The sequence below is a fragment of the Orycteropus afer genome, unplaced genomic scaffold (genome assembly GCF_000298275.1).
Source record: "Orycteropus afer afer isolate SDZICR_OR568_19922 unplaced genomic scaffold, OryAfe1.0 scaffold00542, whole genome shotgun sequence".
Classification (NCBI taxonomy): domain Eukaryota; kingdom Metazoa; phylum Chordata; class Mammalia; order Tubulidentata; family Orycteropodidae; genus Orycteropus; species Orycteropus afer.
Window position 1 is genome coordinate 245986 of NW_006922129.1, and position 11383 is coordinate 257368.

Below are 11383 nucleotides of genomic sequence, written 5' to 3' on the forward strand. Positions count from 1 at the left end.
CCCCTAGAGGGCTCAGCCTGACCTGCAAGGCCACCTCCTCACCCTTTCCTTTCAAACCTCACCTCCTGTTGATCCCCAATGCTCCGGCCAAACCAAAATGCTCAGTTTCCAAATTTAACTTCACTACGGCTCCCTGGGGTGGGTTGGTTTTGCATTTCTTTAAATGGTTAGTGAGAACAAGCCCTTTCAATACATGACTGTTAATGGTGGCCAGGCCCTCTTATCCAACTGTGTGTGCGGTCTGGCTTTATGCATGAGCTCACCCTACAGAACAATCTCAAAAGAGAGAATCCTGTGTCTGCCAGAGTAGACAGTACACTCATGGGACTTGCCTCCCCAAGTGGTGATGCAGGATGGGAGAGAAAAGTGGTTCCCCAGAGAGAACCAACGGCCATACTCTTACCTGAGTAAGGGTGGGTGCTGTGATATATGTGTAATTTTACATGATTGCCTTACTTGAGCCTCATAAAAACACTGCAAGCTAATTAGGCAGGTATTGTTGGCTCCACTTTACAGATGTGTAAAGTGAATTTCATTGGGGCACGCAGCTCAGTAAAGAAGCCATGATCTAAATGTCTCAAAGTCTCGACCCAGGATACACCAGGCAGCCTCCATAAACCAAGGCAGGCTTGTCTCGGGCTTGGGGCCCTGGAGCTGGAGGAATGAGCTAACTCCAGGAGGGTGAGTCTGAGCCTGAGAGATCATATGCACTCACTTCGTGACTGGTCCCAGTGAAGGAGGTAGGGTTCGTGGTGCCCCTCAACCAGCCGCTGCAGCTCAGAGGCACTGAGGGAAGAGGACAGAGTGAAGTGGGGGCAGGGGCGCAAAAGCAGACAGCCCTGCTGCCCTATTTCGTCCACCCTTCACCTACTGTCAGTACATCCCATGTCCTTCCTTCCTCTCGTCATTCATCCTCACCAGCAACCATCACCCGCCTACCCTTTCACCCAGCACAGACATCACTCCTCACTCCTCTCCAGCATCCCTGCCCCCTAAGTCTGTTCAGCAGAAATAAAGAACTCAAGAGAAGTGGGGCCTGGTCAGGGGAGGTAGTTAGTGTGTAACTGGAATTAAGGAGGCTGTGTAGGGAATGAGGGGGCAGCAGTGATGAGTGTGGGGTGGGGGACATTGCATCACTCACCTGGCAATCAGTCGGTGCAGGGGGACCCCCAGGGACAGAGACAGAGATGGCCAGAGACCTGTGGGGAGCTGGAGTCAGGACGCCCAGGCGGGGGGGCGGGGAGAGGCTGGGAGACACAGACCCAGACCATGGGGTTGGGTCACCTGTCCACAGTGGCTCCATCTGATTGGCTGCAGTGGGGCTGAGTACCTCTCCCCTCTGGAGGAAGTGCTTGAGGACCAGCCAGAGCCGCCCTTCGTTCAAGGTCTCCATGACGAGGGCTCGGACCGCCCGGTAGTTGGCGTAGATGTGGAGGGCAGTGAGGAGGAAGAAACACCCAAGGCTGAAGCTGGGGCAAGAGAGTGAGGCGGTCAACCAACGAGGCCAGAGGCCCAGCGGGGCATCTCCGTCACACCCTTGATCTCACCTCACCTAGGCCAATCTGCCACCAGAGGAAGCATCAAGAGGCTGACCAGGAGGCCTGCCAGGTTCACCAGCGTCTCCTGAAAAACGGCAGGGGAGTCGGTTGCTGGGGACGTCTCTTCCAGATCCAACTGAACGCCCTTCAGCGACCTTCACCACATTCTTCCCAGCCCCAGACCTCCCAGGGCTCCCGACTCTGATACGTGTGCCTAGTAAATTGTTAACGTTTCTGATGAGTAAGCTGTCATTTAAGAGATGCCAGCTGTTTTTCCACCAGGTAGACACAATACCCTTGGAACATGCCTCCTGATTTTGCAGGAGTCATCTGACTAGCCCCATGCTCGGGCACCTAAGTGAGGAACGACTTTCCTGTGGGGTTTACAAAAGGCCAATGACCCCTCAATCCCTCCATATGCAAGTGCCGGGGAAGAGCCAGCTAACCGTGCAAAGGGCTCTGAGGAACCACACAGGACACAAAAGAACAAGACTCAAATCTTTTCCCTTGAAACTCGATGTTACCAGAACCCATCTGATGGGAAATGACCCCAGGCCACCAGCTAACTCATCCTGAGGGCGGCTGAGCCTGGACTGGGGCCTCTGACTACTGGGGTCTGTAGGGGGAGTTCGTTCTGGCCGAGGGCCCTGAAGCTTGACGGCTGTTCTGACCCAGGCCTCCTGGCAAGGGGGTAGGCTACGGGGGCGACAGCCCACTGGGGGTGGGGAGCCTCGGGAGCTCAGGGGCACAGGCATTGCCTCTCCCCTGATGGGAATGATGGGAACGGTCATTGCCAGGAGCCTTGCCAACAGGCGCCAGCTCAGCAGAAAGCAGGTGCCTGCTGTGGGGCTGCACACATGTCCAGGCTGCCTCTGTGATGTGTTAGTGGGCGGAGGAAAGTTGGGGTCTTGAAAAATACAGCTGGGGAGCAGTGGAGGGGGTGCGAGAGAGGAGACTTGAAGCCAACCCAGAAGAGCAGAGCCTGGGTTGTACGCATTTCTCCCTCTCTAGCCACCCATGGAGGAGCTCTGGTGGCGTAGTGCCCAAGGCATCTGACTGCTAACCAGAAGGCTGGCGGTTCAAACCCACCAGCCACTCCTCGGAAGGAAGGTTAGGCAATCTACTTCTGTAGTGATCCTGCCTCAGAAACCCAAGGAGGGGTCACTGTGAGTCGGAGATGACTCGATGGCACACAGCAACAACAGCCGCCCATGGAGGAGCTCTGGTGGTGTAGTGCCCAAGGCATGTGACTGCTAACCAGAAGGCTGGCGGTTCAAACCCACCAACCACTCCCCGGAAGGAAGGTTGGGCAATCTACTTCTGTAGTGATAGCGCCTCGGAAACCCAAGGAAGGGTCGCTATGAGTTGATCAGAACTGGAAGAGACTAACAGAAGGGCAGTGTTTGCTCAGGGAGACAGCTCTGGGGGCAGGAATGCACAGGAAAGAAGGACGCAGGGAGAGGTAACTACAGGGAGGAAGTGGGAAGAGAGCTGTTACATTGTGGGGAATTGCAGTCAATGTCATGAAACAAAATGTGTATGAACTGCTGTATGGAAAATGAATTTGTTCTGTAAACTTTCACCCAAATCACAGAAATAAATAAATAAAGAGATGGTGAGGAAGAGCTGGTCCAACTACGTCCAGAGAGAAGGGACTCACCCAAGATCACCCAGAGACTGGACCTTTCTAGGCCTTGTTTAGGCACCCTGGTGGTGCAGTGGTTGACATACTCGACTGCTAATTAAAAAGTCGGCAGATCAAACCCACTAGTCACTCTGCAGCAGTAAAGATTTACAGCCTTGGAAACCCTATGGGGCAGTTCTATTCTGTCCTATAGGGTCATTAGGAGCCGGAATCAACTGCACGGCAATGGGTCTGGGCTGATGTCTTGTTTCCTCATCTGTAAGATGGGCACTAACCACACAAAACCATTTTGAGGGTCTGATGAGTTCATGCTAATGAAACACCTGGCACATAATAAATATCCCTGTAGCTGCCAGTCGCCTGCCACCCATAGCAACTCCAAGCCCAACAAAGCAAAATGCTGCCCAGTTCCGAGACATCCCTACAACGTCTCAGGGTCGGACCACTGTGACCCACACGGTCTCCGCTGGCAGATTCTCAGAAGCAGAGGGCCACACCTTCCCTCCTACTCCATCTTAGTTTGGAAGCTCTTCTGAAGCCTGTTCAGCATCAGACCAACACGCCAGCCTCCAAGGACAGACAGACGGTGGCCGTGAATGAGGTGCACTGGCTGGGAATGGAGCCCAAGGCTCCTGCGTGGAAGGTGACAACAACTACCAACACTCCCGTTAATAAATATTCAACAACAACAACACTGCCATCAAGTTGATTCTGACTCACAGTGACCCTACAGCACGGAGCAGAACTGCCCCATAGGGTTTCCAAGGCAAATCTTTACGAAAGCAGACTGCCACAGCTTTCTCCCATGCAGCAGTTGGTGGCTTAACTGTTGACCTTTTGGTTAGCGTTAGTTTTAATTTTTTTTTAAGTGAAGTTCTATTTAGAAACCGAGCAGAAAAATATAAGGGAAGGCCAGAAGGCAGGACTTGGCAGAGCAGAGCTTTCTAAACTGCTTCAGCATCAAAGAAAAGCAGCCCGTGCTTCTGGGACCGCCCGGGCCTCACTCTCCTTCCCTGTAAAACAGGGATAATTACAGTATCTGCCTTCCAGGGTTGGCGGAGGAGGGAAATGATACGTGCAGAAATGCTCAGCACAGAGATTTGGGCCAGAGGGAGCCAACACACGTAGGATTCAGTCTCAGGGGTGTTCTTGCCCTTACTACAGGCCTCCCTGGTCAGGTGGCGGGACTGGGCCAGAAGGGCCTAGGAAACTGCTGAGTGGAGATCGTCAGCCATCCCACATGCCCAGTCTTCCTGACCTGCTAACCAGTGTCACGTGTGGAGCCTCAGCTGCTCAGAACATTCATCTTCCTGGGTGCGGCTTTGGCCAAGAGAGGGTGAGGGCAGGGCGAGGGTAAGGGGTCACTCACGGCCACAGACAAGGGCCGAGATGCTCTGACTGGACTCACTGTCCGCAGAGCCCACGTCCTCACATCTGACCCCACATCCTCAGAGAGGACGAGCACCCATGTCTTCCTGTACGCTCCTGACCCCGGGCCCAGGGACACTCAGTCGCCTCCCTCCATACCCCCCAGCTGGGGACCGGCCCCCGCCCCTTCTCCCCCATGTCCTTCCACCCCACCTGGCTGCTATCCTTGGCTGACACGTCGGCCATGTTGTTCCTCCGGGCCTGGTGCATGGTCAGTGCGGCCCGCGTGGCCCCGCCAGCCACGCTCACGATGCACTGGGAGGGGAGAGGACGGTGAAGGTCAGAGAGACCACAGCGTGGCAGCCGAGGCCTTTCTGTGGGTGAGCCAAGCAAATGGTTCACACCAGCCTCGGAGAAAACCAGGCCTCATGCCGCCCCACGGCAAAACCCTGAATGCTCTCAGCAGCCAGTTCCCACCCTGCACTTCCCCGAGGCCCTTCGCCAACAAGTCTCCTTACGGGAGAAGACAAAAGTCCTGCCCACTGTCCCGTGGACCTGGCCCCTGGGGGAACTCAACTTCCTTGCTCAAGGTGGAGGTGCAAAAACCGTATGGGCCCAGAACGTCCTCATCTGCCAATTACTCTGGCTCCTGCTTTTCCTCCTTCCTTCTGAGCTCCCAGGCCTAGTCTGGTTTCCCACTTTATGCCTCTGCCTGCTCTCTGCCTGTCCCAGCCTAGGCCTAGTAAGCCTTTCAGGCCACCCCCAAACCCACGCCACCGGCCCTCACATCCCTGGGCCCCAGGTTCTCACCCTGAGACTCAGCATGAAGACCTGCTGATGATGGTCACCCATCACCCTCCTTTATCCTGCATTTATCAATCCTTTTTTAGATATCAGACACAGATCTAGACGCTGGGACACACGACAGACATGGCCCCTGCGCTCATTAAGTGGATAAATCAATACACGATAAACACACACATTTTTTTGTTCAACAGCAAGAAGAACGTGGCACAAAGTGAGGCCGAAGTGAGGGAACAATGCAAAAATGAAAAACAGTAATAAAAGTGAGGCCGAAGTGACTGCGAGGGACTTGACCATGTGGAAGCCTGCAAGCTTCGTGAAGTCTCCGTTCTAAGAGCAGTGGGGAGCCACGGTGGGTTCTGGCCACGGAAGTCACCTGGTTTGATTTCCATTTTTAAAGGCGTATCCAGCTGCTTTGAGGACAGAAGAGGAGTGGGAATGAAGAGGGAGACGAGATAGAAAGCAAACTGATTTTTCAGGCAACAAGATGGCAGTGGTAGGGAGACGGAGGAAATGGATTAGAGAAATTCAGAGGAAAAAGGAACAGGATTGAGGAGAGGGTTAGCTGAAGGCAACAGGTGAGGGGGAGGAGGAGGCACGGATGATGACCAGACTTCCAGGCAGTGCTGCCGGGGGATGGAGATACTGGTCACTGAGACAGGAACCCTAAAAGCGGGGCCTAGGAGGAAGTTCACGGCCCTATTCTATTCCCTTATTAGACAGATGAAGAGACGGAGGCCCCAAGGGGGAAGTTTAGTGGCAGAGTCTGGAGAGGTGTCAGCGGTCACAATCCTTGGTCCACAACTGCAGCAGTGAGTCCAAGGTGGCCCAGTCCTTGGGGTGTGCATGGAGGTGCTCAAGGCCTTTAGTGCCTGGGGCAGCAATGGTATGGGTTGAGGCCAGGAATTCTCCACCACAAAGAACTGTCATATCCCAAATGCCAGCAGTGTGGAGAAACATGGCTTTAAAGTGATTTTAAACAGATGGCCCTCATGTGTCTGCTTAAGGGTCCTTCCTCTGCGCCGGGCACTAGACCCTGGGCTGGGGACAGACAGCCCAGACATGACTGGACCTGTCTTCTCATCTGGATGAGGCCCAAGCCTACAGGTTGCTGAGCCAGGGAAAAGCTCACGTTCACACTGCTTATGCCTCCATCCTCACCGCTCCCGTCTGTTCCTCAGACCTGCTGTGCTCCTTCCGGCCTTTGGACCTACACCCATGCTGTTCCTTCTGCCAAGAACACCTTCGCTGCACCCTGAACTCACTCTTCAGGACCCAGCTGCAACGTTACCGTCCCGGGGAGGCCTTCCTGCATGCTCTGAACAAGCTGGACACCCCACTGAGACCTCTTAGGTCCCTACACTTCTTACCTGGAATACCGGTAGTTACAATTCTATAACAATTGTGTAATTATGGGTGGCTTCCTTTTTTTTAGATTTTTTAATTTTTATTGTGATTTGGGAGAAAATTTATAGAGCAAATTCATTTTCCATGCAGCAGTTCATACACATTTTGTTTCATGACACTAACTGCAATTCCACATAATGTAATAGCTCCCTTCCCACTTCCTCCCTGTAGTTACCTCTTCACTGTGTCCTTCCCTCCCAGACACTCCTACCCCACCCCCAGCTGCCTCCCTGTGCAAACCCTGCCCTTCTGTTCTCCCATGATTGATCGCCCCAAGGAGTGTACCTACCTGCTGTAAATATTCACCCCACATTGCTGTCTATTGTTTGCCTGGAAGCCACAGGAGTGAGTTCAGTTCCAGACCTGAAGGGGAGCTAGGGGCCACGGTCTCAGGGGTCTCACCAGGGTCTATCTGTGTGGCTTCCTTTCAAAGATAGGAGGGCCCAAGTACTGTGCCAAACACGCATTAGACTCTCAGTGTATTATTTCATTGAAAGAATGAAAGGTTCTAGGCAAGATGCTGACGCTGGGCCACTCTGCTCCTGACTCAGAGCTCCCCCATCAGTCCTGGGGCTCTAGACACCGCCTAAGACTGACTGAGTGAGACGCTACAGGCTGGCGCAGGATCAGAAAACCCGCTGATGCTGGGCCCACGCAGAAACATCTAAACTCTCTCACCATTCCAGAAGTGCCTTGAGAGCAGGGCCCAAGCCAGGCTCAGCTGTGGGCCCCAGGTGAGCCCACACGGAGCCAGTACATGGGGGTGCCCCCGAGGTGGGTACCTTGGCCAGGTTGCTGGTGCAGACAGTTACGGTGAAGCAGACTGGGTACACAGGAGCCATAATCTCCAGGAACATGGCTATATCGTTGAGGATGTCAGCGAAAAGCCTAGGGGGAGGGATCAGAGGTTAGAGGTCAGAGGTGAGAGATTGGCGTTAACAGGGCTCCCTTCCCGTCTGCCTCAGTCCCTCCCTTACCTCCACTGCTTGGCATTACAGTCCAGTTTGCTCCTGTGGGGGAGAGAAGGATACTGTGTTTTTGATTTAAGGAGAAAACACCCTGTGGGCAGTGGAGGGCAGTCCCAGGCCATGGTCAGGTCTGAGGAGTTCTGGAAAACCCACACCTCCAGCCAGACATGTGTCCCCGCAGCCTGTCACTGCTGTCTAAAATGCCACCATCCGCTGGAAATACCTTCATCGACCACCTAAGATCACTTCCTTTCTGAACTATGATTTACCAAGGAAAAACCTGCCTGTCTTGTGGCTGGCCCTCCTCCTCCTCTTGCTTCATTGACAACATCCAGAAACAAGTCGACATATTCTGGTGTAACCAAATTTAGTCTCACTCCCTCGTGTCTCAGATAACTAGCCTGGAGATGGGGTAGGACTTCCATGGATCACTTGGAGAGAGGAGAACAGGCCAAGAGAAAGACCCAAGTGCAGAGAGCCAGGCCTGGGATATTTCCACTACACAACACTGCAGGCGGCTGCATCTTTTGTGAGTGGCAGGCAGAGTGACCCTCCGGCCTGTGCACAGACACTGGGGGACGGTGTCTCCAAGACCCCAGTCACAGGAGATGCTGCATCCCTCAGTGGGGCTCAGGGTTTGCCGTATCAGCACCTGGTGCTGCTCTGACAGGAATACACCACAAACAGGACGGCCTTGACCAACAGGAGTTTATTCTTACAATGTGGAGGCCTGAAGTCCAAGTTCAACGTGCCAGGCTCTAGGGCTGGGTGGCAGCCCCTCAACCTTGGGCTTCAGCTCTGCCTCCTGCCCCCGGCCCACTGATGCTGGGGACCTTTCCTCACTCAGCTGCTGGCTACTGAGGCTGACAAGCCCAAGGTCAACAAGTCACAAGGCACAGTCCTGATATTGCCAAACCGCATAGCAGGCCGTTAGTTCAAGTCCATTAAAAGTCCCAAGATCAGCAGAGCATGGCAGGCTGCTGAACAATGACTCAGCTACACGCAGGGTTCAAGTGTGCCACAAGCTAGAGACCACTCCCAAAGTTGCTTCTTACATACGGGAAGCAGACCACATCGCTAAAGCAGCCACTCAGCTGCTTGTGGTAGATCCCACCATGGAGTTGACTGCCAGTCTCATCATGGGAATAACTACCACCAGCTGCCCAGGCACTCAACCAGGCCCAGCCGAGTTGACATACAACCTTAACTACCACAAGCCCTGACCCTTAATTTGAAATTCCCTGGAAGGAGAAGGAACGTCTTGGGTGGGGTGTGGGACACACTGGGGAGGAGAAGCAGGACCAGAACCCAGGGGTGAGATACATGGCCCTGGTCTGGGGCTCTGCTCACTAAACCAGCCTGGTACTTTGGACAGAGTACAGGCCTCAGGGTCAAATCCCATCTCGCTAGTTGTAAGCTGTGTGACTCCAGGGAAGGAAGGAACTTTCCTCTGCTGGGTCCGTTCCATGTCTCTAAAATGGACACATTCAATCCTACCCTAACATGCTGTGATAAAAATTAGAGACGACATACAGAAGCCAGCCCCTGAGAAGTGCAAGCTTGCTACAAACAGCTTATGCGTCACGTAGGGTGCTGGGTGCTCTACACAGACCATATCGCTGGGTCCTCACAGCCACCAGTTACGGCGGGTACTGTTACTATTGTTACTGCTGCGCTGCCACTACTAAACCGCCACTGACGCTGCCCAGGGCTGCTCCGGGGGGAAGGAGGCAGCCCTTCCTGACAGATAATGACGTCCATCCCCGGAGCCGTGTGGGATGGGGATCCTGACAACCTCCCTGAGTGCGCTGGCCACTTGGCTCGGCTCGGCAACAACCAAGGGTTTGAGCCACTGCAGCAACAGGTTTGGCGTGAAGTCACCGTGTGTGTGTGTGTGTGTGTGCACTGTCTTGTTTGTGTGTGTCAGGGGCACTGTCCTGTTCAGGCCTCCTTCTGGCTCCCTGTGCCTCCTGTGACGGGCAGCAGAGGGGCACAGCAGTATATCCGAAGTGAATTCCGAGCACGGCCACAGCTCTGTGGCTTCACCGCTAGGGGACCCTGGGCGCCTAGACCGGGTCCTTCCTAAAGACCTCTGCGCTCTGAGGATCCAGCTGCTCAAGGCTCCCTCACCCGGTATGAGGCTGGGAAGAAGGCTGGGGCCATCCACCTCTGAAAAAACGGGCCACTGAAGAACGTATGAACAGCAGTGAAACACTGTCTGATATATTTCTGCTATGAGGGGGGCGGCTCTGACAACATAGCCAGCAGGTGGCACATGAAAACGTCATGAAGACAACACAATATACTTTCTATAAAGCTGCAGACCAACTAAAACCAAACAACATTGTGCTCAGATGTATGTATGTGTGTGTGATTACAATATTTACAAAAATAGACAGGACTCCTGTATGAGAGGAGCAACCCGCAGCCTGCTGACTGGCAGGACAAACTCACCCCTTCCACCAGGCAAAGACAATGCGGCCCAGCATGCCAGTCGAATCTGGGGGAGAGAAGAAGGCACTGGTGAGGAACAAGGAAGAGCCGTGAGCACGGTGGGACCTGGCAGATCCTGCACCTGAACTGTCCCACTCATCCTGACTCACTGACCCTGGGAGCCGCATCCGCTGTGGTAGGTTATGGACAGAAACGCCTAGACTGGGGGTCAGAGGAATCCAGACCCAGCAGTACCCTGGTATGGACCCAAGAGAAACGGACCATGCACAACAAGAGACAGGAATAAGAATGGTCTTTGCAGCATCACTCCTAACAGCAAAAGTAACGGGGAATAATGCAAATGCCTAGCAATGGGGAAATGCATAAATAAAGTCCAGTATATTCCCTCCACGGCCTATCAGAGCGGCAGGAATCTAATGATCTACACCTGCATACGTCAGCACAGACAAAGCCTAGTATAAAAGTCTTGCATCAGAGAGTCATGAAGGCGACATACATCATTAGATTATCCCTAAAGCTCTAAAACAACTAAGACTAAACAATATAGTCTTTCAGTATATACAGCTATGTGATAAACTATTAAAATAAGGCAGGGAATACTAAGTGAAATGTTTATAGAGGTCACTGTTAACATCTGGCTCTTAGGTCGGGCCAGAGGTTCAAAGGCGGTTGGTAAGAGTATAAATACATTTAAAAAGGGACTTGAACTGCAGGCTGGTGGCAGAGAGCTGGTGCAGGGCAGAGAGAAAGGGCTTCTCAGGCTACAGCAGGTGGGAGGAGTCTCTGGAAACCATGGATCGTCATCTGCACACAAACACTAACTGGTCATCGACTCCTGCCAGGTACTGTGTGAGGCAGGGGCGCTGCAGTCAGTCAGTGCTGGTCCTGCCTCGCAGTCCAGTATGAGAGCAGATTGAGTCAGTGTGAGACATACAGACTTAGACCAGGAATGCTTAACCGTGGCCCATGGGCCCCACTCTGTTTTTGCACTGGGACTCAGCCACGCCTGGCTATCTTTGCGATACAACAGGAGACTTGAGGTGCTGCCAGAGACACTGTATAGCCTGCCCTGTATACCACCTGGCCCTTCACAGAAAAACTTGGCCAACCCGATTCTGACCGTCCTTCATGCTGGGACTGGCACCCACTAAGCCTAGCAGGAGGAGCGCAAAGTAATCCTTCAGAACCAGGCAACTGGA

General features: G+C 53.6%; 1 protein-coding gene across 1 annotated transcript in view; it reads right to left on the reverse strand.

Annotated features, from left to right (window-relative positions):
• Positions 1 to 11314, reverse strand: part of RUSF1 (RUS family member 1) — a 12315-nt gene extending 1001 nt beyond the window's left edge. The window contains exons 1-9 of the mRNA XM_042782962.1: positions 11305 to 11314; positions 10185 to 10230; positions 7740 to 7772; positions 7545 to 7650; positions 4765 to 4866; positions 1553 to 1623; positions 1285 to 1469; positions 1142 to 1199; positions 716 to 786 (exon numbers count right to left, since the gene is read on the reverse strand). Coding sequence (XP_042638896.1) covers positions 716 to 786; positions 1142 to 1199; positions 1285 to 1469; positions 1553 to 1623; positions 4765 to 4866; positions 7545 to 7650; positions 7740 to 7772; positions 10185 to 10230; positions 11305 to 11314 — 682 coding nt within the window. The remainder of the gene's footprint in view (positions 1 to 715; positions 787 to 1141; positions 1200 to 1284; positions 1470 to 1552; positions 1624 to 4764; positions 4867 to 7544; positions 7651 to 7739; positions 7773 to 10184; positions 10231 to 11304) is intronic.
• Between the last annotated feature and the right edge of the window lie 69 nt (positions 11315 to 11383).